Below are 25,910 nucleotides of genomic sequence, written 5' to 3'. Positions count from 1 at the left end.
GAGGAGGGAGGGAGGTTTCGGTGATGGGCCATAATAATCAACCACATTGTATATTGACAAATAAAAAAATAATAATAAAAAATAAAAAAATAATTTTAGCCATTATAATAATATATGTGGTGGTATCTCATTATGTTTTTTTTTGTTTGTTTTTGACAACCGGCCAGTACAGGGATCACAGCCTGGACCTGGTGTTACCAGCTCATAGTCATATAGTCAACAATGTAAAATGGATTTTATGGTTTCACTCTAGCAAAGTATCCATCTAAAAGAGAGAAAATCGGTGAAGCTTCTACTTTCTGACCTGGTAGTGGAGGCACTGAAGTGGGCAGTATCTTGCCTATGGCACAAGACAAGGGGCTTTGCTCTTCCCAGTGAGTATGGTCTACAATTAAAGTGAGCAGGAGAGGAAAGGAGGGATATGTTCTCTACAACTATAATTTGAAATTTAACACTTAAAATACAAGGGTACTTCAAAAAGTTCGTGGAAGTATTTGTATTATCTTTGAATTCTATTTTCCCTCAACCTTTTTGATGTACCCTCACAGAAGGGAAGGGCAATAATCACCTGTAACTTGAACTAATCATTTTTCTCATTTTAAAATCTGGATTATCTACCTATGCTGACTAATAATGCACATTTCTGTAATTTTAAAGCAATCTTACAACAAAGGAAAAAGAAACAAACAAAAAACTAGGCTACAACTAACATTCACTTTATTCAGTTTTGTTCTCTCAACTCAGAAGGCAACAAATGACCACATAAAAAAGGGAGCATTTTAGAATATATACACATAAAATTGATCTAGGTATCTAAGGAGTTTGCTTTGATAGAAAATTAACATCCCAAATAACTAAGTGTTCTACTTAGCTTCTACAACAGTCATTCCTAGTGCCTTAGTCATTACATTTTCATTTAAGGTACTACTTTACTTGCGTGGCTACAAAATGAGGCACTCATACAAAATAGACAGGAACAAAAACATATATATACTGTTTTCCGTTCCATGTTATAATAATGCCAAAGATATTGATGGGGATTATTTCAAAGAAGCCCTTACTCATGATGGTTGTTTTAAAAAATGACACAGGGTAGTAAGAGACTGAAAAAAAAACATGTGATTGAGGGGGCAAATTAGGTAGGGAGATACAAGACAACTTAACCAAGAAAATTAGAGAATCTCCACAAATGAGGCTTTTAATAATACTTTAGTGGTAAAACATTTTGTCTTTTCTTGATGACTGAATGATTAACATTCTAAAGGAGTATTTTAAACACAATAATTACATTTTACAATGTAAAAAACTTTTCACAGTATGTAGTGAGCTTAAAATACTCAATACTGAAAATGAAAGTAAGTTTACTTGCAAAGGTTTAAAAAGTGCCAGTGTTCTTCTAATGGCACTACATTCTTATGTGTGAGTGTGTGTTTATGTGTGTGCAAACACAATATAATGTACAAATGTCCAGTGTTTCAGTTTTGTTTTAAAAAGTCATCAATTCAACATAAATTCAAGAATTACATTTTAATAGTAGCATTTACCAATACAGAAGTGACATATCTAGGATCTAATCATTTAAGGGAAAGTTATTCTCTATTACTTGAATATGGGAAAGAAAAAACACAAGAATCCACAGTAATAACAGTTATATTAAATGTTGAAATAAAAATTACTTTTTGTTTACGTCTGGAATTGAGATATTCCATCTCCAGTTTTTTTCCAAAGATAAACAGGAAAAAAATTCATCTAAAAACATAAAGCTATTTTAAGACTAGCTACCCACAAACCTCACATTGGCATTTTTTTTTCAGTTTTCATCTCAACTATTAGTACTTAATAGTTTAAAAATCAAAAATAATTTGCTAATAATGAAATGCACACTTCATACTATGACCATCTGATAACTGGTCATGTAAAATTAACCCCAAATGTTGATTTGTCTTCAACTTATAAATAGTAAAAATAAAGCAAAAAGGTATTCTTTCCTAGTAAATTTCCTTGAAGACTGTTTTAGCCCAACGTAAAATGAAGCAGAACTACACTATGATGTAAAAAAAAAAATTCTATGTAAAGAAGGGCCATAATATTAGCACCTTCTGAACTATGGGTTTCAAATATTTATTAAGACTATTGGTTAATAATAAAACCTGGATGCTACCCAAGCAAATATTATGCCAGAAAATGCTTTCCTTATGAAAGTATTTATCTTATTGAAAATAACAGGACGAAGCACAACTGAAAACTAGGGAGGAATTCTTAAGTAAGATTTAATATAAAGTTATCTGCCACTGAAATAGAGAGTAACTTTTTGGCCATTCATGTCATTTTTTGTTTTTGTTTTTTTAAAAAATATTTACTAAGATTCATTTAAAATTTTGCAGGATTAACAATTTTTAACCTTTTATAGTATCTGCCTACATCTGTTAAAACAGATGTGTTCCAATGACTTTATATTAAGATCTACAAATTATATGAAAAATTAAAAAAGAAACTTAAATTAATATAATCAAGTTATATGCCCAATTTAATATTTTTCTCCCGAAGAGAACAATTTATATAGACATTTATCGTGCCACGTGGCATTATACTTTAAAATGCTAATTTTTTACAGTAGAATTAAATTTCTGAGCAAAGGTAGAGCCAGCAATGACCTTATTTCAAATATGAGAGAAATGGCTACTACAAATTGCCAAATAGTATAACACTGAGTCCTATGTCAATTTTTTTTTTTTTTTTTTTTTTTGATACTGATTGTTTAAAAATATTTTTTAAAGTACTTGCATACCACTTAGGGAAAAACTGTTGAAATATAAAACCAGAACACATTGCTCTTGATTTTGGTAGCTTTTGTTTGGCTGACTTTCATATTTTATAAATCCTCAGATTTTAGTCTATGGATTTTAATACTATATGAAAAATTTTTCTATAGTTTCTGAAGACCTATGCTGTCCACTTTCTCTGAGAACTTCTAAATTAGCATTCAAAAACAAACACTACCCCTACAATATACCATTACCATTAAATACTTGAATCATGTGCCCAACCATTTTATTTCTCTAAACTTCTAACATGAAGCTTTGGTTATAAGGGAAAACCAAGTTTGTTCAGTTCTCTGAGATTTTACAGCACATTTCCAACAAAATGTATTACTATGTTGGCCAGCTCCGCCAGCTTTCTTCTGAACAAATAAGATTGAGTTGGTTTTACTTGTAGTTTTATTCTGTAAACAAAAAGCTTTGGAAACTTTGCGATTTACTAATGGAAAAGTAGGAGAAATACGCTCCCTAATCCTCACCCAGTGATGCACTAACTAGCAGGACTAGATGTTCTAACCAGTTTTCTCTAATGCTGTCAATCTAAGACAACAACCACATCTACACTTAGGCATCTCAGAATATCCTAAATCCAACAGTATGCAGTATGACTGGTGATGTTACTCTGTGAAATTTATGATGTTGCTTGACTTTTGACCACTGCTACCAAAAAGAAAGAGAGAGCTGTGCATGGAAAAGGGTGATGAGGGGGACTAATGAAAATCTTCATTTGGACTTTTTTTCTTTCTTCTTTTCTAAGTATAGGCATGCCCCTAACAAGCACAAAAACCCAACTCCCAATGCTGATCACTAGGAATATTATCAAAATTAAAAATAATTTCCTCACCTAGCACAAGATACTATACAATATTACAAACACAGACACATGAAAAAAATCAGGCAGTAGAAAATGTACAACAGCTTTGGTGTTATACAAAATAACTTCCAAAAACGACTGACAGTGAAGCACAAAGTTCATGTTTTCTTACCACAGACACTCCGTTGCTGATTTCCACTTGTTTCCTTTTATGTTCTTGGTAACGTCTGAACAGCCAAGAAAGACAAAACGTACAGTTTACTTAGTAAAACTGCTAGGAACATCATGAACTGAGCTCCACAAGATGTCATTGAAAAGTCTTGCCTGTTCACTATTGCTCTGTGGCACGTTTCCTGTCGAGATCACAGCAGGTCCAAAATAAAGTGACAACTAGATTTAATAAATTAATATACATTTTGTTTCAAGATGTACAATGCACATTCTGTTTAATCCAAGGTTTTAGGGTATCAAGGAACTTCTATTTACACATATACAGATCTCAGACAGCAGTGATGTCGGAAGATGCAGGGCAGAGCAGCAGAGCTGCTGAGAACACAAGTCAAATACATTTAACTTAAAAACAATACTGAGAGATCACTAGGGAATATCTTCAAAAGAGAGAAGTCCACAAAGAAGGACATGTAAAGGCAAGGGGAAGGTCAAGGAGTTGAGACAACCACTTTATTCTTGAGACGACTGTGGAGGTGGCGGAGATGTGCCTTGTTTGCCAGACTTCCGTTCATAGTTCACGAGGCGTTGCCCCACCAGGTATCTAGGTTGTAAAAACACGATGGTTACTCTCTTGTATGAGCTTACATAGTAAAACAGTCTTCTTAGAAAGTCTTCCTAAGAACAGCCAGTGATGTATTTTTTAAAAATGCAAATGAGATCATCTTACTCCTTCTTAAAACCCTTCAATAGTTAGGTAAGTCGAAGGGGAGTCTACAGCCTGCAAAAGGCACAAAGGCAGGCACCTTAACAGAAAGACTTGAGAGAAGATACAGGAGCAGCAAAGGCTGGGAGGCCTCTGATGATGTGTAATGGAGCAGACGCTTCAATCGATGTGCTACGGGTTCCCATCAACTCAGACACTAGGAGGCCAGAGGTGGGTATAGTGCACTTACGCAGGGGCCTTATCTGTTAAGGTTCAGATTTTATAAAACAGCTTAGCAGACAGATCTGAGTAAATAGACTAGATATATGATCATTAGAAAGGTAGGTAGGAAATAAAGTAGGATCTGATAAGCTCTAGTTTTACAGAAAAGAAGAAACCAAAGGACAGATTTCAGTGAGGTCAAAGGGGAGACAGCATGGAAGCAAGTGTATGCAAGTGACAGGAGTAGGAGGCTATGGTCCACAAGTAGAATAGTAAGTGCTCCTAACTTATGTGACGTTATGAGAGAGAAGGAGATGGCAAAGGGTGTAGGGCTGTAGATCCTCCACAAGGTGACAGACATCTCCCAAGATAGGGGAGAGCAGGAGCTGAAATCAGAAGGCTCACTGATGATCTGCCTCACTGAATGAGTGAATGGCCTGGAGACTGACTCCTGAAGGACGGTGAGTGATAAAGCTGGACAGCAACAAGCCGTAGGGGCTAGGCACAAGCATGCAAGAGCACCAGTTTGGAAGCAGTAGTGCAGGTCAAGGAGAGTGCCCCGTAAGAGCTTCCACATCTGTGGTGAGGAGACTGAGGGAGAGTGAAGCCTGCACGAGACGGTCTGCCAGGCAGCTGGGGGCTGGGAGCCTCAGTTCACTTATCAATGAAATGAGAACGATAGTCCCATGCCACATGATTGTTGTTAAGAAAAGGAAAGCACATGAAGCCCTGGTGACAAAGGCCTGGCACGTGTTAATGGCTCATTGCGGGAACTCTTACTTTTCATCACTACTTTCTCCATCCTGACTTTCATCTATCACTCTCTGTTAAAACACACAAGCCTAAGGAGATATTTTGGTAGTTTACATCCAGTAGTTTAACATACTATGCCAAATCTATTAGCAAATTCTGCTACTGCTACCTCAAAACACCCAGAATCTGAGCACTTTCCCTTCTATTTTTTCATCACATTAGACATAAAAATTAAGAAATGACGACACCCTAACAAGAGTGGCTACACAAATGGAACCCTAGACTTACTTGTCATTTTTAATATGCTCATAAAGGCGCTTAAACTGGCGGACTTGGAAGGACAAGATTCCCATCAATACCACAACCATCAGTAAAAATGGATAAATCCGCCGGTGGACTAAGTTTTGCATTTCCGCAGTAACACCTGTAAAAACAAAAACAAAAAACTGTAAGCTTATGTGGAGTAACAGTGAAATGAAATACGTCTTTTCCGTAGGAAGAGGGACTAGGGTACAGGAGAATAAACTTTCAGGACAAGCTTTCTAATTCCCAGGTCTGTCAGACTCTCCACAATCTGTGAGTCATAAGCCCTTTCTGACACCCACTCTTCTCTTCTGTAAAATGGGGGAGCTGGATTTAATGACTGCTAAGGTCCCTTCCAGCTCAAACATTCTGGATTCTGATGTTTCTCAAGCAGTAGTCATTTATATGTTTCAAGAACATCACAGTTAAAAAACATAACAAAACCGCGCTTAGATAATGAGAGAGATATTCCTCAAACTTTCAGAATACTCAAATATTTGGTTTTCTACATTTAACCATAAGTTTCAACTCTTCCATGGTGGGGAAGAGGGGAGTTTTAAAATCAGAGGAAGTACTTCCAAGGAAATCAGAAAATCAATTTCCTCAACTGGACTATTCCAAACACCACAACAGTGTGCTGTGGTGAGAAAAAATATGGGCTCTGAAGCTGAGTTTGAATTTTGCTCTCACTCCTTAAAAGTTAGACTTTGGGCAAGATTCTCAATTTCTATGAACCTCAGTTTCCTCATCTCTAAAATGGAGTTGATAAAACTCTAAAATCTTCTAAAGGTACTCTAAGAATAATATGTAAAAACTATGTAGAGTATCTAAACAGAACAAAAAAGTGCTAAAATTTTCATTTCCCACTCTTTTCCCTTTCAAAAATCTAACAGAGTCCACAATAAAATTTTTAATAATGCAAATATCAAAAGATTTTGGTTTTGAAATCTAAATAGTAATTCTAAGCCCATATACTATTAATGGGCAGAATATATAATAAGCAGAATAATATAAAAAAAGAAAATACAACATTCCTACTATAGCCAAAACAGTAAATAAGAAAAAAAATAGTCTAAATGATTAATTTTAATGAAGTGTTCAGTCGACTAAGTAATGGTATTTACAACATACCTGTGCATGTATATTTTAATATGGTACATATGATACTTGGCATAACTGCAATTCAAACCAAATAAAAACCTTTAAGTTTCTACTCAGAAGGAACCAGAAAACGATGTAGTTTGCTCACTGTAACCCCTTAGCTTTACTCTTCTGGGTTTCCCATGCCATCCTGCAGACTGGAGGACATACTGCTGGGCTTTCCACTACATAAACCTGTGCTTAGCTTGCTTTCTGGCCAATATCTGTATTTGCTGAGTAGTAAATGGGATTATCAGAACACAGGCCAGTTGCTACCCTGAAGGGTAAGAAAGAGGACTTCTAGGGGGCTGGAAAAGTTCTATTTCTTGACCTGGTGAGGTTACATAGTTGTATGCATGTTACACTTCAATAGAAAGCTTGGATTTTTTTTTTTCAAGTCCTTTTCTTGTAGTTTGGTGAAAAAGAAAGGGCATTTCTGGCAGAAGGATAAGACAAATGAAAGTGTGGAGAGAAGCATGGGGAGAAGAGGACAGGGAGTGTTTGAGAAGAGGCCATTCCGTGGTTGTTTAACCAAAACTCAGAGAGTCCAACGTGGAGCGAGGCAAGGAGTGAGGTCCATCCGGAGCCCGTATCAAAGCAAAAGGAGCAGCCTTGTAAGCTATGCCAGGGAGGGGACTGTATTTTAAAGGCCACAGAAGAACCAATGAAAGAATGAATGTGTGGCCACAGTGTGGAGAATGAATTAGTGGTGGCAGGTTCAAAACCAGAAAACCAGAAAGGAGGCTGGTAAAATAAAAGTGAGAGATGAAAGCCTCAATCAAAGTCGGGGCAAAGGTGCCAGAGCCGACAGATTAGATTCCTGAGGTCACATCAGTGAGACTTGGAGACCACTGGCATATGGAGGACAGAGTAAGGTGACATGGATGGCCTTCAAAGTTCCTGACCCATGCAATTTGTAGGATGATAAGAGAAGGAAATCAGGAGAAGAAAAAGATTTAGAGGGGAAAAGTGTGCTTACAATTTTTTAAATATGCTGGGTTTAAGATCCTATGAGACTGCAGGTATCCCTTCGACATGATGATTTCCGTTCCTTTGGATATATGCCCAGTAGTAGGATTGCTGGATCATATGGTAGTTCTATCTGTAATTGTCTGAGGAACCTCCATACTGTTTTCCATAATGGCTGTATTAATTTACAGTCCCACCAACAGTGTAGAAGAGTTCCTCTTTCCCCACATCCTCACCAGCATTTGTTGTTCTTGGTCTTTTTAATAATGGCCAGTCTAACTAGGGTGAGATGATATCTCAATGTGGTTTTGGATTGTATTTCTCTGATGACTAGTGATGTTAAGCATTTTTCATATACCAGTAGGCCAATTATATTGTCTTCCTTTGAAAAGTGTCTGTCTATTCATCTCCTTTGCTCATTTTTTAATTGGAATTATTTGGGTTTTTTTACTGTATAGTTGTTTGAGTTCTTTATATATTCTGGATATTAATCCCTTGTCAGATGTATAGTTTGAAAATATTTTCTCCCATTCCATAGGTTGTCTTTCTGCTCTGTTGACTATTTCCTTTGCTGTGCAGAAGCTTTTAAATTTGATATAGAACCATTTGTTTATTTTTTTCTTTTGTTGCTCGTGCTTTGGGGGGAGGAAGAAAGAAAAGACCTAAACAATTCCTTGAACTTTCAGAACACTAAAAATAGGGGTGAGGTAGGTGGTGGGGGATGGGGGTAGGGATAGGTTGGGTAAAGGCAGAAAGAAAAATCACAATTTGTAATAATAATATGCTTATAATAAATAATATTTTTAAAAATAAGATCCTATGAAGATTTTACAGTACACAATAAGATAATGTCTTTCCAGTTACTGAAGCATCACAAATTAGCATCTCCTCTTTGGTTTTCCTAAGTGCTAAAGAACATTTTTAAAAAACTAAATATAACAACACTTCTACTTCATTTAAGCATGTGATCACAGAACTTCTAGTCAGGAGAAGACAACTTAAAGGAAATCTGATCCTGCCTATTTTGGGGAGACTGTAAATTTCAATACTTTATCACCTGCTTAGAGAAAAAAAAATTTACCCAAGAGCTTTATGATCCTTTTAACCTTATCGTGAGTAGTCAAATCTAAGAAAAGCAGTATTTTGAAATCATTGCTTTAGCTGGATATATGTTTACAAATAAAGCATCTGAAGTGAGATAGCCTTTGTTACTAATAGTAACAAAAACGTTCCAGTGTAAACAAGAGTGCTCTTTCAAGGCTCCACAACCATCATTACCCACCTAGTAGAGGAACAACACCAGAAGCTATAACATAAGGTACACACAGGGAAAGCAAGAGCACAGAGATCACTGGAGCTGCCAGTCTACGAATGATATAGTGAAGGTCAATGTTCCGGATGCCATTTGCGTAAACCTGAAACATTGGAAACAACAATTAGAACAAAGATAGGAGACAAAATCCTCCAGAGTAATAGAGTGACCGCTACTGAATCCAACCCACAGTGAACTGAATCTGCCAACCCAAAAGGATTCAAGCTGGTCATTTTTCCAAAGCCCAGGCAAATTCTGGAACACAAACGTAAACATAGAGTTTTTTAAAAAATGCATTTACCCACTTACACTTTGCAGTTAATGCTGCTAAGTGAAGAAATAAGAAGATACAAATCTAGAATCACAACTTATAGTATCCTTGCACTGTACAGTACAAGGTGACAGTTAATATTAATGATGACCACATAACTTGAAATAACTTCATACACATCTTATATAAGAGTGACTACTTGTGTTATCATTTAAGATCACATTCATTTTATCTCAATGTGACCAGAAAACATTGTAAACAGGAAACATGTTTCTGAAAAGCCTGTATAAATCAAATTTTAACATATTGAAAGGTGTTTTACATAAAAACTTAGTATGAAAGAATTCTATGATGAATATTTTTTTAAAAAAAAGAATTTCTAGAATATTTCCATCATTTTATCCAGAAAATTATGCTGAATAGTACTGCAGAAAAAAGAACAGATGGAACTGGGAAAACCTTGGGAATGGAAGACAGGGATGGAGTGCATTAGTCTCTTACTGCACTATTCTTGCCTCCTTGGCAGCACTCAAACCTCTCATCACCCAGTCACAAGGAGTGGTGCAACTCAACCTCATCACCTCAGGATCTGAATGACAAACAGGCTTAACTCTCCAAAGGCATGCTGCCACTCCCAAAGAAACCTAGTTACCCAAATGCATTTTAATAATTGAAGCAAGGCACCCCAGTGTTTCTCAACCAATCCCAACAGTTTTACTTAAGTTTGTACATACACACAAGGGTGAGGAAAAAAATGCATTAGAGAGCAAAATAGTACAAAGATCAATGATGTTGATCCAGCTGTGAATAATCCCTTATTGCCACACTTTTTCACAAAGGCCAGAGTCCCACCTGGAGACTCTAGAGTGAACTGGCCTGCACTCAGATCATGAAGGGACATACAGCCATGAGCCTCCAATCCATTGCACTCACAGAGAACTTAAGAATTAGCCTGTATTTTACAGATACATGCAAACACACAGCAATTCCCTGGCTCCCTCCACCCCACTCCTAAGAATCAAAATCTTGAGGTACAGGCATTTTTTTTTTTTTTTACTAATTTTCTTGCACACACTGGGCTGAAAACTACTGTCTTTACTTCCCGTACATCAAAAGGAGGTATACCTTTACTGCTGCATAATTCTAACACCTTATTTATCTGGCACTGACCTAAAGATAAGAGGGTTGTCTACAAGCACATTTTCTAGATAACTAAAGCTTAGAGAAATTAAGTACCAAAATCTGTTACATTGGCTACACTGGATAGAAATCTTCCTAAGATGAATTATATTTCCTAGTCTTATTATCAAAACACAAAAGCATAATCTACCTTTTTCAAGTTTATTACCAAAATGACCAAATTATCTGATGGTTCCACAGAACAGCAATAGTCTTTGGTGCTATGTAGCTAGAATACAGTAGTCCCTCCTTATCCACAGTTTTGCTTTCTGTGGCTTCAGTTACCCATTGTTAACCACAGCCTGGTTAAATGAAAAATTCCAGAAATAAACAATTCATGAGTTTTAAATTGTGCATCAATCTAGCAGTATGATGAAATTTTGCCCCATCTCGCTCCATCCTGCCTGGGACATGAATCATCCCTTTGTCCAGTGTATCCACATTGTAAATGCTACCCACCCACCTCCTGCCCATTAGTCACTTCTCGGTTTTCAGATTGTTGTGCTATTGCAGCGCTTGTGTTCAAGTCACCCTTATTTTACTTATAATGGTCCCAAAGCACAAGTGTAGTGGTGTTAGCATATTGTTACAATTGTTCTACTTTTTATTAGTTATTGTTGTTACTCTCTCATTGTGCCCAATTTATAAATTAAACTTTATCATAGGTATTTATGTATTGGAAAAAACATAGTATAATAGGGTTCAGTACTACCCATGGCTTCAGGAATCCACTGGGGGTCTTGGAACGTATCCCCCAGAGATAAGGGGGAACTACTGTACTCCTGAACATCTCTGCTTTTTTAATATACATTTTTTCCTGCCTTTTCTTTTACTTATTGCCTCAAGCAATAACCATTTTCCCTCTAATCGACTACAGGCTTAAAAACCCGAATACCAAGCTTCTCCAGAACTCCTGCCCTGAAACAAGCACATATCATCATTCTGCCTCTACTTTAGACAGAGTTCTAGGTACTTTAAGCTACTAGTTACTTCAGATAAGGGAACACTTAAGAGTGGTTGATGAAAATACATGGTAGTGTGGGAAACCAGAATATGCCACCCCCAAAATACGCCTCTTTGGAATAAGGATTCTTTTGGGCTGAAGGCAACTGAGAAGAAGCAGAGGCAGGAAAGCTCTCTGTCCTCCATTTACCTAAAAGCAGGACACAAACTTATAAAGACATAAGATAGCCCACACCACCCTCTCATTAGGGAGGACAAAGGTTAACCACTGACCACTACCAACAACTTAAGACATACTTAAGATGGCACAAGCGGAATCTACAGTAAAAAGCTTTACTAACTTTTATCTGCCAGTCATTTGCCTTGCCCCAATTTGCCACCCCTAAAGACTTAAAGTTCTTTTCCTTTGCCCTGTCAATTCTCTAAAAATTTACTATTCTTTGTTGAAGATGCTACATAAATAGGAATTCTAAGCCACCTCTTTGAGAATTTACTCATTCCTCGAGTGCCTCCCATACATATATGAAATATGTACTTTAACAAATTTCTATTTGTTTTTCTCATTAATCTTTCTTTTGTTACAGGGGTCCATTCTAATTTAGAATTCATGAAGGTTGAGGAAAAAATTATTTTTTCTCCCGTACAGAGGTAAAACAAAACTGCCTTATCTTTAAAAAAAAGAAAGTTATATATACTCATTAAAGAAAATGTAGAAAAGTAGAAAAATGAAAAATAAGAGTTCTATCAGCCAAGTATAATCATGATCACTTCCAGATTTTGCTTACCTGTTCAATTACGGTTTTCAACCACCACTGAGGACCCATCAATGTTATAGCTGCAATGATTTTGGCATGCAGGACTCCAAGTGCCCAGTCCTACAGGAATAAAAAACACTTAACACATTTTTGTCATTGTTTTTAACAGTAAACTGAACAGAGAGGCTATACAATTTTCTTACATTATTTCACTTCAAAACATCAGTTCTGCAAGACTGGTAACAATTTTACAGAAGACTAATATATACTGAAAATTTCAGGCAATTTTTTTTCTCAAATGGTTCAAGTTGAATGTTTCCATCAAAAAATAATTCTTGTATCTTTTGGAAATCTACATTATTTTCCCAAGAGAATTAGGAAAAAAAGTAGACATTCATGGAGATCTCAACAAACATATAAAATAAATGCCATGATTTTATTTCATCAAACTATCTTTAAGCTGTTATATTGATTTTGACTGAGCTGATTTATGTCAAGAGATAACTGTAGAACCAGGTCTGGCCTAAAGAAACGATTCCAAAGGCTCACAGATAGCTTCTAGCTTGGAATACTTGTGGTTCTCCTGCTAAATTTTTATTAGAATCTCTACTGCTCTCCATTCCCAGTACCACTGCACACCATGCTCTTCATGGTACTCACCTGCCACCCCCCAACCTAGCAATCTCTTAAAATGCACATCAGAATATGGAAGAATTCCCTGCTTACAACCCTAAAGTCCTTAGTATGGCACACAAAGCCCTTCACAATCTGGTTTCTGTTTACTTTTTTAAAAATGCATGTATTAAAGAAAAAAAAAACCACATAAAATTTAGATCTGTTCTTCTACAAAACTGAAACCGGTAGAGAAAGCTGGAATCCTCTGTGACCACCACCCCAAATCCTGATCCCTCCCCAGCAACAACTACTACTAGCATTTGGTTACATACTCTCCACATCTTCCCCCATGTATTTATCTGCATCCATACATATGATCTCAATGTCCCATAGAAAATATGTAGTATCATTTTTATATGGGCTTTGTTCATCTTGTTTATTCTCCCTCTTCACCGTCCACCATCTTGAGGCCAATGTTCCGATAAACTAGTTTGATGGGCTAATTTTCTAAATATCATCTTCAAATGGGGTGAGAGGTTGATACACACTGAATTCTCACCTTCATCCCAATGGATGAACAGCTGATGGATGAACAGTTTGTTTGCGTATGGGAAGCTTGGTTTTTGCCCTTTTTATCTCAGTTGTCTATAAATTCTTTTTCTATCATATGGTTTTCAATGCTACAGAAAAATGTGCAATGGCAGTATGATTTTTTTTTTGAAGGTTTTAAGATTTCTCTTTATCCTGAGAATTCAGAAATTTTACCAAGATGTGCCCCCAATATGTATTTTTCTCTTCAATCTCATCTCACTGATTTCAATCTCGGCAAATCTAATGAGCTCTTTCAAGCTAAAGAATCAGATCATTCTTCAATTCAGTTAAAATTTTTCTATTTTTGTTTCAATGATGCCTCACATTTTTCCTTCCTGGAATTCCCATTAAGGTTTAGTTTTCTAGATATCTGTCTTTCCCCTCAATTTCCTCCTCTTGCATTGATCTTCCAGGCCTCCAATCTGTCCACATTTTTATTCATCTACTGCATTTGCTTGAAATTCATACTATGTAGCTCCACAGCAGTTGTGTTCTGTTTTAGTGCTGCTGTTCCTGTGTGTGTGTGTGTGCACGTTCTGCACTCAGTCTGCTGTGTTTATTCTTCTCTCTGAAAGCTCATAGCTCCTCAAGCAGTTCTGTCACTGGCACATGGTCTGATTGGTCTTTCTGACTTCTCTTCCTGTGGCTGCTGAACCGCTCTTAGATAAACACTTGTAATTTTCCTCTGCAGCGAGAAGAGGCTCAGGTATAACTGAGAATATTCTAAAAGACTGCAAAAGGATATTTTAACCTCTTCAGACCTTTGGGATAGCAAGCCAACAATCTCCTACTGAGGAATATGGAGAAAGCCTCTCTGCTCTTTCTGTACCCTTCCACGCTCACAGGTAGGGAAGATCCAACCTACCAATTCAACTTTTTCTTGGCCTTTTGGGAGTCCAGAAGGCACCCAAGTGAGGTTTATGTTCACCTGAGGAGGTCTACAGATCCCTGAGGTCTGAGCTCTTTCAAGACCCACTGCTTTCCAGTCCTTTTCCACAGGACAGGACATATCACACTAGTTACTCTGCTAGAATTCCAAATGAACCCAGTCTCCCAGAGATCTGCAGCTGCTTGCTATAGGAAAGGCAGGGAATTTATTCAGGAATGGAGAATAAGTAAGCTGCTCTTCTTTCAAAAACTTGCCGGTTTTATGCAGAACATTAAGGATACTATGTTGCACATATCTGCCTACAGCTTGTGCTTTTCCTCCACTCAAACATGTCTTAGAGCTTTCTATATCAAAACAAACAGTTCTACTTCATTCTTTTCAACTGTTGTACTGAATTCCAAAGCACAGATATAGCACATTTAGCCATTCCCTGTTGATGGACATTTGGTTTGCTTCTCTTTTTTTTGCCATTATAAAAAAAATGACGAACTAGCAGAAACAGCCTTGTTCATGCCTCTTGCACACACGGAGATGTCTCTTTGCAATAGATTCTAAAAAGTCAAACTGCTGTGTCACAATGCATAAGCTTTTTAAAATCTGATAGTATCAAAGAATTTTTCAAGGTGATGATGGCTTCATAGGCAATGCTGGGTTCTATCTAGTTCACCAAGAACACATGTGTAACTGAACAAGTTGTGTTTATTACTCACTGTAGCGAGGGAAAACGCACAGCCTGGGAAACTTGGGGACCTCCCGTAAGAGAGTGTTAGAAAGGGCTTATTATAGGATTTCAGCTTATGTTAGGGATTTGACGGAGGATTTAAGGAAGTAAGGCTTTGCTGTGTATCAGATGCTATTAGAAAGCAGAGCAGTCTGCATTGTTATCTTAATAAGTCTTTTCTAGAAAAAGGGACAGAGTGAGGCTACAACTGTAATTAATAATAAAGCAATAGCCAATCACGGTAACGAGAAAAAAGGGATGTTTGGTCATTTTTGTAGTTTGGATAATGCTCATGTTCTGTGTTCATACATGATAACAGGGGAGTCTTGTTTTTGCCTTGCTCTATCATGGTCACAGAGTTGCCTTCTATGATACTGATATTCTGTGAAACTGTTTACGTCCAATAGGAGAACACTAAATCCTGGTACCAGACCAGCTCCTCGATGGCAGGAGTTACTCTGCCCTTTTTCAGTGTTGTGCACTGCATAACACTGGAAGGCAGATAATATCCATTTGCCTCACTAATAGTGATGCTATGATTGATTACTGACTGGGTTAGGGTACTGTCTGCTGGACCTCTCCATTATAAAATTGTGTTTCCCTTTGGGACTACAAAGTAATCTGTAAAATGACAATTTGCCATCATGCAAATAACCATTTCTACATTGTGATGGTGTCAACACATGCCCATTAATTCTTCTCCCATCAAGTGGGAGAAGTATATCCCCTTTCCATGAATCAAGTCAACCTCTGTGACTTGCTTGTACCCAGTAGAGTATAACGAAAAGTGATGCTGTAAGTCTTCTGTGATGAGGTCATAAAAGGTGATGCAGCTTCTACCTTGTTTGTAGGAACACTCATTTCCCTGAACTACAATATAAGAAGCCCAACTATCTTGAGGCTACCAAGCTGTGAAGAAGCCCAAGCAGATCTAGGAATTGCAGCCGACATCTCCAGATGGGTACCAACCAACAATCAGCAGTAACCCTCAAACGTGAGTGATGATGTCTCCAAATGATTTCAGCCATAGCTGTCAAATCACTACCAGCCACTGAATCTTCCCAGATGAGGGCCCAGATATCACGGAGAGACAAACCTATATGCCCTGTTTTAATTTCTGACCCACAAACACTGTGGATAAAATAAAATGGTTGTTTTAGGCCACTATCATGTTATGCAGCAACAGTAACTTAGTAACTGAAGACCTATCAAACTTTCACCCAACAGGTTCAACATCTATTGACAATTCTTGCTGGAATCAATTATTGTGTTAGGTATTGCAAAACAGTGATTTTCCAATTCTGTTAATCTCTCTACCTTTATTAGCTGGCATTATTCTGTTTTAAAAAAAAAAAAGCTTCTTTCTCTTAACTGATGCTATTTAACTACCCTGCAATACAGCTTTTACAGAAAGGCATAACATCTGTTTAAATTACATATGCTCCTCAACATACAGTGGTACTATGTCTCAATAAACCTACAGTAAGTTAAAAATACCATAAGTCAACAACATATTTGATATACCTACCTGAGCCAAGCCTAACTTAAACGTGCTCAGAACACTATTAGCCTACAGTTGGGCAAAATCATTTAACACAAAGCCTATTTTATAACAAAATTGAATAACTCATGCAATTTACTGAATGCTGTGCACTGAAAGTGAAAAATAGAATGGCTGTGTGTGTACTCAAAGTACAGTACCTACTGAATGCCTACCACTTTCACACATCGTAAAGTCAAAAAGTCATAAGCCAAGCCGTCATAAGTCAGGGAGGGACTGTCTGTACTTGCCTGTATTACTCATTTCTTCCACTGATTCTCATCTATGAGCCAGGCTGGATTAGAGGCAGTTACCCATATATACATGCCCTGTCTCACTTCCAGGTCTGCCAATGGGCTCCTTCCTGTAATATATTTCTTACTCTTCTTACCCACTCCTCTGTTCTCTACTAATTAGGTTGGCCTAGATATTATCTTCTACAGAAAACTACATCTGAAATGCCCAAATCTATTTAAATACCTCCTACGTGATGTCATAGCTCCTTGTGTTTCCCTAATCACACCACGAGCCACCTATGTGCCTGTCTAGCTTTCCCACCAGGGAACGTTAAGTTCCTCACGAAGTTCCTGTGTGGGCTTCACTTTCATCTGGGACAGAGTACAGGGTTTGGGTATACATTAAAGCACTTAAGTAAATATCTTCTGTTAAATGAAGATTGTAGAGGTTCTCCATCTGCAATAGAGGAAGGAAAACATGGCCCAAATAATTTTCATTTTCCAGAAAATCCATTGTAATACACTAAGAAGAGGTAAAAACAAGGCCAAAAAGCCTCCGAATTACTAAAGTCAAGGCCTAGCCCTTCTTTCACTTATATCTATTAAGAATTTGAGATCTTAATTCTATGTATACTTTTCCACTGAAAAGTTAAATCTATTTTTCCATGACCTTTAAGCCCTTTGCTGTGACCTACATGGTTTCCCTCAGTATGCTCTTTTTAATGAGCCTGTGACCTCGTGGGAAAACATGCTGTAATTATTCAAAAGTATTAAAGTCTCAAAGTCAAAAGGAGCAAGGTACTTCACTCTAGCTCAAAAGTGAAAAGATCAACATGTTAGTTTTTATCTTTAAATATTGAGAAGGCTAAATAAATAGTAAGTAACATTTCAACCTATAACGTAAGCTCTTTTAAAGGAGTTATATGGCCTGCATATTTTGAAAGCAAAAGATTAAAGGGCTTTATTTAAACAATTTCACAAGGGTTCCTAGAATAGAAAAAAAAAATTAAGAAGTCTTTCTAAACTAACTGCTTAAAAGTAAAATCATTTAAAATAATTAAGAACTTTTTTCTGATACCAAATCCTCAACAAATTATTATGAACAAAAGACATGCATTTACCTGCCATGGATAAAAAAGAGGAGTCTGATCCAAGGGAACCCTCAGGGGAGCAACAATAACTAGCTCAAACAAGAGCCCCAAAAGGAGTGGGACAACTCCAGCCAGCAGCACCGCAACTATCAAAGTCTTCATTATCTAGCAGGAAACAAGAGACCAAGTAATTAGGAAGATCTTTCTGACTTTTAGCCAAACTCTTCATACCATTTTGAGGTTTTTCTTCTTTGACCTGATACCTAATAGAATAATACAGTCATCCCTCAGTATCCATGGGGACTGGTTCTAGGACCCCCAGTGGATACCAAAATCTATGGATGCTCAAGTCCTTTATATAAAATGGCATAGTATTTGCACATATGAGAGTACTTCGAAAAGTTCACGGAAAGATTAATATTATCTTTTAATTCCACTTTTCCATGAAATTTTTGAAGTACCCTTGTATAACCTATGCACATCCTCCTCTTGTAAATTTTAAATTATCTCTATATTACTTAGAACACCTAACACAGTGTAAATGCTATGTAAATATTTCTTATACTGTATTTTTTTGTATGTATTATTTTTTATTGTTATACTATTAATTTTTAGTTCTTTTTTTCAATATTTTCAAACTACATTTGATTGAATCCATGGATACAGAACCTATGGATACAGAAGACCAACTGTGTTACCTTAAACAGCTTTTACACATTTTATGAGATTTCTTAACTACATATAATAAAGACCTGAAATTACTATGTATTGCTGCTATAAAAGGGAAATCACAGAAAATTCATTTTACTATATATATTAACCAGGTGGCTGTGCTGTTTTCTCACAATCCCATTCTCAGGACTAGGCTTTTGTTTGTCCAAGAAAACCCACTGACTGGCAGAGGCCCCGGGCCCAAGGGTGGCCCACGCATAGTCTGACCTGTGACCCCTGAGGTGGACTGGTATAGAGGAAGGGCTCTGCACCACCCTAGTTAAGGTAATGAACTGAGCTGATCAATCTGGCTCCCTCTAAAACAGCATGGTCCAACAGAACTTATTATGATAACAGAAATGTCCTTACGTACTCAATATGATAACCATTTAGCCACATGGCTAGTTTATTAGACAGTGCTGCTTCAGAATTTGGAGTAAAGTGGCAAAATGAGAATCAAGTTGACACAAAGAGAAAACAAGATATCGTAGAGTAACTATGAAATCGTGGCCAAAAAAATCAGTCTCTTTAAAGTGGCTTTGGATTCTGATGACCTCTCTTTTTCTGAAGTTAGCCTCAGTGAGTACAGCACATCTGTTTCAACAACAAGAGAATTAGTAGTGTGTGTGTGGAAGATGCAGTTCTTGCTTCCTTACATTGCAATTTGTGATGACATAGAAGAATATTAAATAAAAAACTGGAATTAGCTGATTTCTGTATTTTATATTTAGTTAAGTTTCTCATTATCTTATAGATTAAATAGCAATTAAACCCCTCTGCTCATAATATACAATGAATCTCTCACTATAAAAATGGATTGTTGGGCTGGCCCGGTGGCACACTGGATAGTGCGCCGCTTGGGAAGTGCGGCGGCGCTCCTGCCCGAGGGTTCGGATCCCACATACAGACCGGTTCCCGCTCACTGGCTGAGCGAGGCGCGGGAGCAACACCGAGGGTTGCAATCCCGTTGCCGGTCCCCGGTCCGGTACGGGGGCAACTCTGAGGGTTGCGATCCGTTGCCGGACACGGAAAAAGACAAAAGACAAAAAAAAAAAAGGATTGTTTTTCTTTCAACACTCATATTAAACAAATATTAAACTTCAAGTGAAATCAAAATATAAACTCCCTCCGAGGGTTCGGATCCCACGTACAGACCGGTTCCCGCTCACTGGCTGAGCGAGGCGCGGGGGCAACACCAAGGGTTGCGATCCCGTTGCCGGTCCCGGTCCGGTACGGGGGCGACACTGAGGGTTGCGTTCCGTTGCCGGACACGGAAAAAGACAAAAAAAATATATATATATATATATATAAATTCACACACAAAACTAGAGTTGATTATACGAATGAAAAGGCATACGTAGTGACCTAAACATATTTCCCAGTCACAGACGTCATGCACATACACACATACATAAATCACCAAACTTGGATAATCATCTTAGTGTTGTTTTTTTTTTTTTTACTCTACATTTGTAGTAATCAGTTCTTTACTGAGAGCAATAATTTCCTTTACTTATTACACACTAATAATAGCCAAGACATTCTTGAATTAGTAACAGACTGTAATTAAAAGAATCCCACTGATATGAAAAACATCAACTGGATCCTGAAGTCAAGATTTCACATATTCAAATAGATCAAAAAAATCAAATTTAAGAAAAAATACCAATAAAGGAAAATTCTACTTAAGATTGATTTTAAATTCTACAGAATATCTCATTCCTTAAAAATGCAATCAATCTCCAAATATAAGTTTTTCTAATTCTTAATTATATTACTTAAGGGCCTTACTGGATCACATAGTAGCATGTTTTTCTTTTAACCCTCGAATACATCTGAACTTAGGACTATAGCTCTCGGAATGAACCAGAAAGCTACTATCTTTAAGGAATAGTCCTCCTAATTTAAAAAAAAAAAAAAAAAAAAAACTCTCTTGAAACTATCAGCATAATGAGGAAATAAAAGTGGGGGAAAAGACTTAAAAAAAATCACTAAAATATGTACACTACTTTTATCAGACAAGATCAGTCTTTTATTATAAAAACCTACCATGAGGGACCATTCTTTAACCTTCTGGAAGATCACTCTGCGTCCCTGGGGCATCCACGCCACTAGTACTGTCACCGCCCTTATGGTTAGCCAGCAAACATAGAGACCACAGGCAGCTGTGTAGAGCTCATGGATTTTGGCAGTCCCCGTCCAAAACGACATTAACCAACGGCCAGCAAATACTGAAAAAAGAAAGGCTGACAAATGAAACATGTGGCTAGGTAAGGACAACTGTAATCTTGATGTTGTTCTATTTTCATGTTAGGAAAAAGATCACATTTTGATATATCAATGTCTTCACTAAAACACACAGACAAAAGACAAAAATCACAAACTCTAAAGAATGTACAATTATTTGATTAAGACACAACCAAAACAGAGTAAGTCATTAGGGACAAACTCTCCTGGATATGTACTCTAATTTGCCATGCCAATTACTCAATCTCTTGGGTCTTAACAAGCTTTTGAAGGGATAGTTGATTTTGTTGTTTTTATCACCAATTGAAATCATTATGAACATAATAGGACAAAGGTGGAGAATTTCTTTGCTATTATTTGTGCTGTCAATACTTTCAATATTTAGGAACATTACAAATAATTTAGAGTAACTTTCTTCTGTGGCTAGTTCATCAAGACAGAAAACTAAGCTTATTTTAATAAGGGGTAGACACAATAACATTTTAAAGCATAATAATCAAAGCATACCATATTAATTTTCTTAGAAAAAAATTAAGATCATCTAAATATACTGGAATGTAAGAAACAGATTTGAGAGCTGTCTAATGGATTGCCTCACACAAAAACTTGTTAGAAATAAGTTATACAGTGTACCCACAACATCATTTATACAATTTAGTAACTTTCTTTACATGATTAATTCTAAATAAGGTTAGAGGGAACATCAAAACCCAATTTTCCAGTGTATTTTTTCCTATAGATTGCATTTCTAATATGGTGGTATTATTTTTGAATACCTAGAAGGAGATGGTGGACATACTGACCATGTTCCATACATTATCTCATTCACCCTTCCAACACCTCCCGAGATGATATGACCTCCACTTTAAAGATTAAGAAACCGAGGGTCAGCAACTGACCAACCAAAGTTACACAGAGTGGAGCAGAATTTGAATGCATGTCCATATGACAGAGCTCATGTTCTTGACCACTGGACTCCACTGTCTCCAAATCAAACTAAACCAACTCAACAGTCAAGTCTTAGAATCCATAATGCTAATAACCAGGCTCCTTGCAAACTCACAAAATAGCCTGGATGTGAAAATAACTCTTTTAAAGACATATATATGTAAATGTTACATGAAATAAACATGTGTGCATGTTAATTTAAAGATATCAAAATCATCATTGATCACTAATGCCACAGAAGATTAGTATTTGATAATTCTGTAGAAATGTCTAGTGTTCTATATATATTTCTACTAGAGGGTTTGTGTTTCCTGATTTGGGGGACTTTTTTTGTTTTAAACTTAATGGCCACTTTCTATTCCACACTTTATATACATCTAATCTAAAAAGTGTTTTTGAGAGGACAGGATTAGTTTTTCATTGAGAGTAACTTATCAATTAAACTGTAGATATAGAAAAACAGCATATGAAGAGAACAAGCATTCTCATCACCTCAAACGTATAAGTCTAAGCATTTCTATGCTTAACTAAAAATAACTGCATTCTTTCCACTAGATGGTGGAACTGGATTCAAGGGAAACACTTGGTTAACAATGTTTAATGAAACTAAATTACTCTTATTGCCAAATTCACGTACTAAAACTAGTTTTCCTTCTTTTGTTAAATTTTAATATTCTTGATTAAAACATGAAAATGAAACATAAAAACACAAATACAAAAAAAATGTCCAAAGTTCAAAAACTAAGTTTTCTCAGCAATATGTTTACTACATTGTACTCAAATCGTTAGCTAGACTTTGTCTTTTTAACAGCTGTGATTTGAGTAGTTACTAAATAAGAGCAAAGTACTAAAGGTCAAAAATCACTATGTAGAAATGGTAAAATCTTTATTTTTATCAGTTTAAGGAAAAATCACAATTCTTATGAGTTAGAAAATGTTCTCTTTTATTTTAGAAATAGCATTTGAAATTAATTTTTCTAGTTGTTCTTTCCCAGCTTTAGCCCTCATGGGAAAATTCAAATAATACAAATTTCATTTATAAAATTATATTGAGTTAGTGTTACAATCAAGACAATAACTCAATATACATTTATGTTTAACAAGAGCTGAAAAATTATCTTCCACTTCATGATTATTTAAGCAGTTAACACATATAAATTTGATTTAGAATTTTCTGGCTGCATACAAACAATAAACGAGGGGGGAACAAGCTGCTTTTGTCATTTCTCACAGGCTCTCACTCCACCCCCATTTATCCCTGACCTCCAGAGAAAATGACAAGCTACTATAGTCATCCACAGCTTCTTATTAGATTAAGAAACATTAATCAGTTGAACTGTCCAACAAACTTAATGCCATAGAAGATTAGTATTTGGAAATATCAGATGATAAAGGACAACAGTCTGGCTTCATAATGTTCTCTAGCAACAGCATGCTATAAATTGGAAAGAGAATTACATAATGTGAACAAACATAATTATCATCAAAAGACTGGCTTGAAAAAATGACTTAAGTCATACACATGACTTTGTGTAAATCCATACTGTAGTAAGACAATATTCATGAAAACTAAGTGACCACAAGTACTTTACTTCCAAAATCAAATCATAATTTATATCTTGCCTTTGTCCCCTGTAGTCCAAATGAATCCAACAAGATGGAGAATCAAATGGATCAATATCCCATATTCAATAAAAAATGAGAGGAAAACTATTTCAAGTTTATATTTGATGAAAAATTATAGTATCTCAGCAAGATACTATAATCTTTTTTTAAAAAGAGCTAATGATGTTATTAGTGGAAAGCTAGAATAAGCTCATACCTGGTAGAGTAAGGCAGATGAGGCTGGCAATCAGTAATGTTACACACATGAAGACAATCAACAGAAATATCTGCAAGGTAAAACAAAGAGATGCGTAAATGCCCAATGTATCTTATGACATCCTCAAAAATCAACACAGTTCTCCCATCAAAAAGAAATTGCCTGTTTCCTGAAAATTTTACATAAAAAGGAAAATTTTATTTTAGGTAAAATTATGTATAATTTAGGACAAAAGGAAAATAAGCGTCCATTTTCACATAATCAGATACATCCACAAATAACAAGCAAAAATATTTTTAATCAGAGAGCATAAAAATAAAACATATTCAGCTTAAATGTTCCCTTGCTATTAATTAAAATGAAACATTACAAAATAAAAATATTCACCTTTTATCAAATAATAGTGCTATCCAATCAGAATGTTCTGCAATGATAAGAAATGTCTAGATATGCACTGTCCAACACCACAGCCACTAGCCACATATGGCTAATTAGCACTTGACATGTGATAAGTGTGAATGACTAAAACTTTATTTAATTTAATTACATGTAAACGCAAACAGCCACATGTAGCTAGTGGCTCCTCTATTGAGAAGTTCAGATAAAAGTGAACACACAGAGGAAGGAAACAGTTTGCCAGGGCAGAATGGCAGTGACTATGGTTTGCCTTCTACCTTTTAGATACCTCTATACAAGACTAGAGAGCACAGCTCTGGTGGGAAGCCTGAAGAGGACAGATGATAAAACTCAGAGGAGACTCTGATCCGGCTAGAAAGAACCTTTTGCTTAGGCCTTTTTTGTCTCTGAAGAGCTGAGTAAACATCAGGGAAAAAGAAAAAGGGAGCTCATTATGAGGTATGCTTTTAAGATTAAGAGATAAAGGAAAAGATGACCTTTAAGTTCCCCTCAGGGTTATGCAGCAAAGTCCTCTAGAATAAGGTACTGCATAGGGAACACAGAAGCAGGAAGAACAATTCAGGGAACATGGTGCACGTTCAAGGCTCTCCACTATCTGGTTTCTGCCCAGCCAAGAGCTTCACCTCTCACTGCTCCCCTCATCCCTCACCTCTCCCCTGAAAATACCCCACTAAATATATCCAATTATCTGCAGTTTCAAGCCTACTATGTCTAATATGTCCTTGTCCTGGCATATGCCTGGAATGTCCTTCCCACTTTACATTTTTTTCTCTGTCTGGCCTCTTGACTTTAAAAACAGTTCAGGCACTACCTCCTCCAGGAAGATTCCTTTGGGCTCATACTATGAACCAGTGGCCTCTGACTGAAGCATTCACATCATCCTCTCTAAACATTCATTATGAGAACCCAAATCTGCCACTGTTGGTTTTCTCATCTCTCCAAGCAGACTATAAGCTCTTTCAGGGCAAAAGACTGTGTTTTACACTCTCTAAATCTCTCATGCGCACTGAAAATATCATAGACGCTCAAGATATTTTGCTGAATGAATGGATACATTTGACCCACAGGTAATCCATCCATAAACATATTATGATGACTATTTTTATAATAATTAAAGAAAAAAAACCCTGAGGCTGACATTAAATAACTTGCTCAAGTTTCAAAATGATCTGACTCACAAGCGTGTATTACTAAAGGGTATTTAAAATATAACAGACTGGATGTAAATGAAAAATGACTTCATACTAATTTTGTCAGCTTACATTTCTGACAAAATTCTGAATCACAGACTGATCACTTGGTTTAAAGACCAGAGAGACTCATGCTTTCTTAACCAATCTGGCGGTCAGTTTCAACTATCAACATGAGATTACCACCCATATCTTGCAGTATTTGGGTGGGGATTAAATGGGAGAAAAATATTTAAATGCCCATTCAGGTTCCTGATACATAGTTAAAATGTACCAATAATGTTATTTTCTTATTTTTCTAGAATCTTGCTTTTCCTCTCAAACAGAGAGTAAGAGCCCATGGATTCCCAACTCTATGATCCATCTCTAAAATTTGATAAACTAATCTGATCATTTACATATATTAAATGCATAATGAGAATAATAAAACACGGATTTTTATCAGGAAAGTATAAGACATGTCTACACAGAGAACTGGATTCTAACAGTACCAATTTTCAACAGAAATTTGAAAGAAT

At 36.4% G+C, this 25,910-nt stretch overlaps 1 protein-coding gene across 1 annotated transcript in view; it reads right to left on the bottom strand.

Moving 5' to 3' along the window:
* Positions 1–1,172: 1,172 nt before the first annotated feature.
* Positions 1,173–25,910, bottom strand: part of MARCH6 (membrane-associated ring finger (C3HC4) 6, E3 ubiquitin protein ligase) — an 83,478-nt gene continuing 58,740 nt past the window's right edge. Inside the window, exons 21-27 of the mRNA XM_008588697.1 lie at positions 23,786–23,855; positions 20,818–20,999; positions 18,088–18,222; positions 12,405–12,494; positions 9,177–9,309; positions 5,771–5,906; positions 1,173–4,405 (exon numbers count right to left, since the gene is read on the bottom strand). Of these exons, the coding sequence (XP_008586919.1) occupies positions 4,315–4,405; positions 5,771–5,906; positions 9,177–9,309; positions 12,405–12,494; positions 18,088–18,222; positions 20,818–20,999; positions 23,786–23,855 (837 nt within the window). The 3' untranslated portion in view covers positions 1,173–4,314. The remainder of the gene's footprint in view (positions 4,406–5,770; positions 5,907–9,176; positions 9,310–12,404; positions 12,495–18,087; positions 18,223–20,817; positions 21,000–23,785; positions 23,856–25,910) is intronic.

This window comes from Galeopterus variegatus, unplaced genomic scaffold (assembly GCF_000696425.1).
Source record: "Galeopterus variegatus unplaced genomic scaffold, G_variegatus-3.0.2 Scaffold4972, whole genome shotgun sequence".
In the NCBI taxonomy this organism is placed as follows: Eukaryota; Metazoa; Chordata; class Mammalia; order Dermoptera; family Cynocephalidae; genus Galeopterus; species Galeopterus variegatus.
This window is presented reverse-complemented; position numbering and strand designations above follow the sequence as displayed.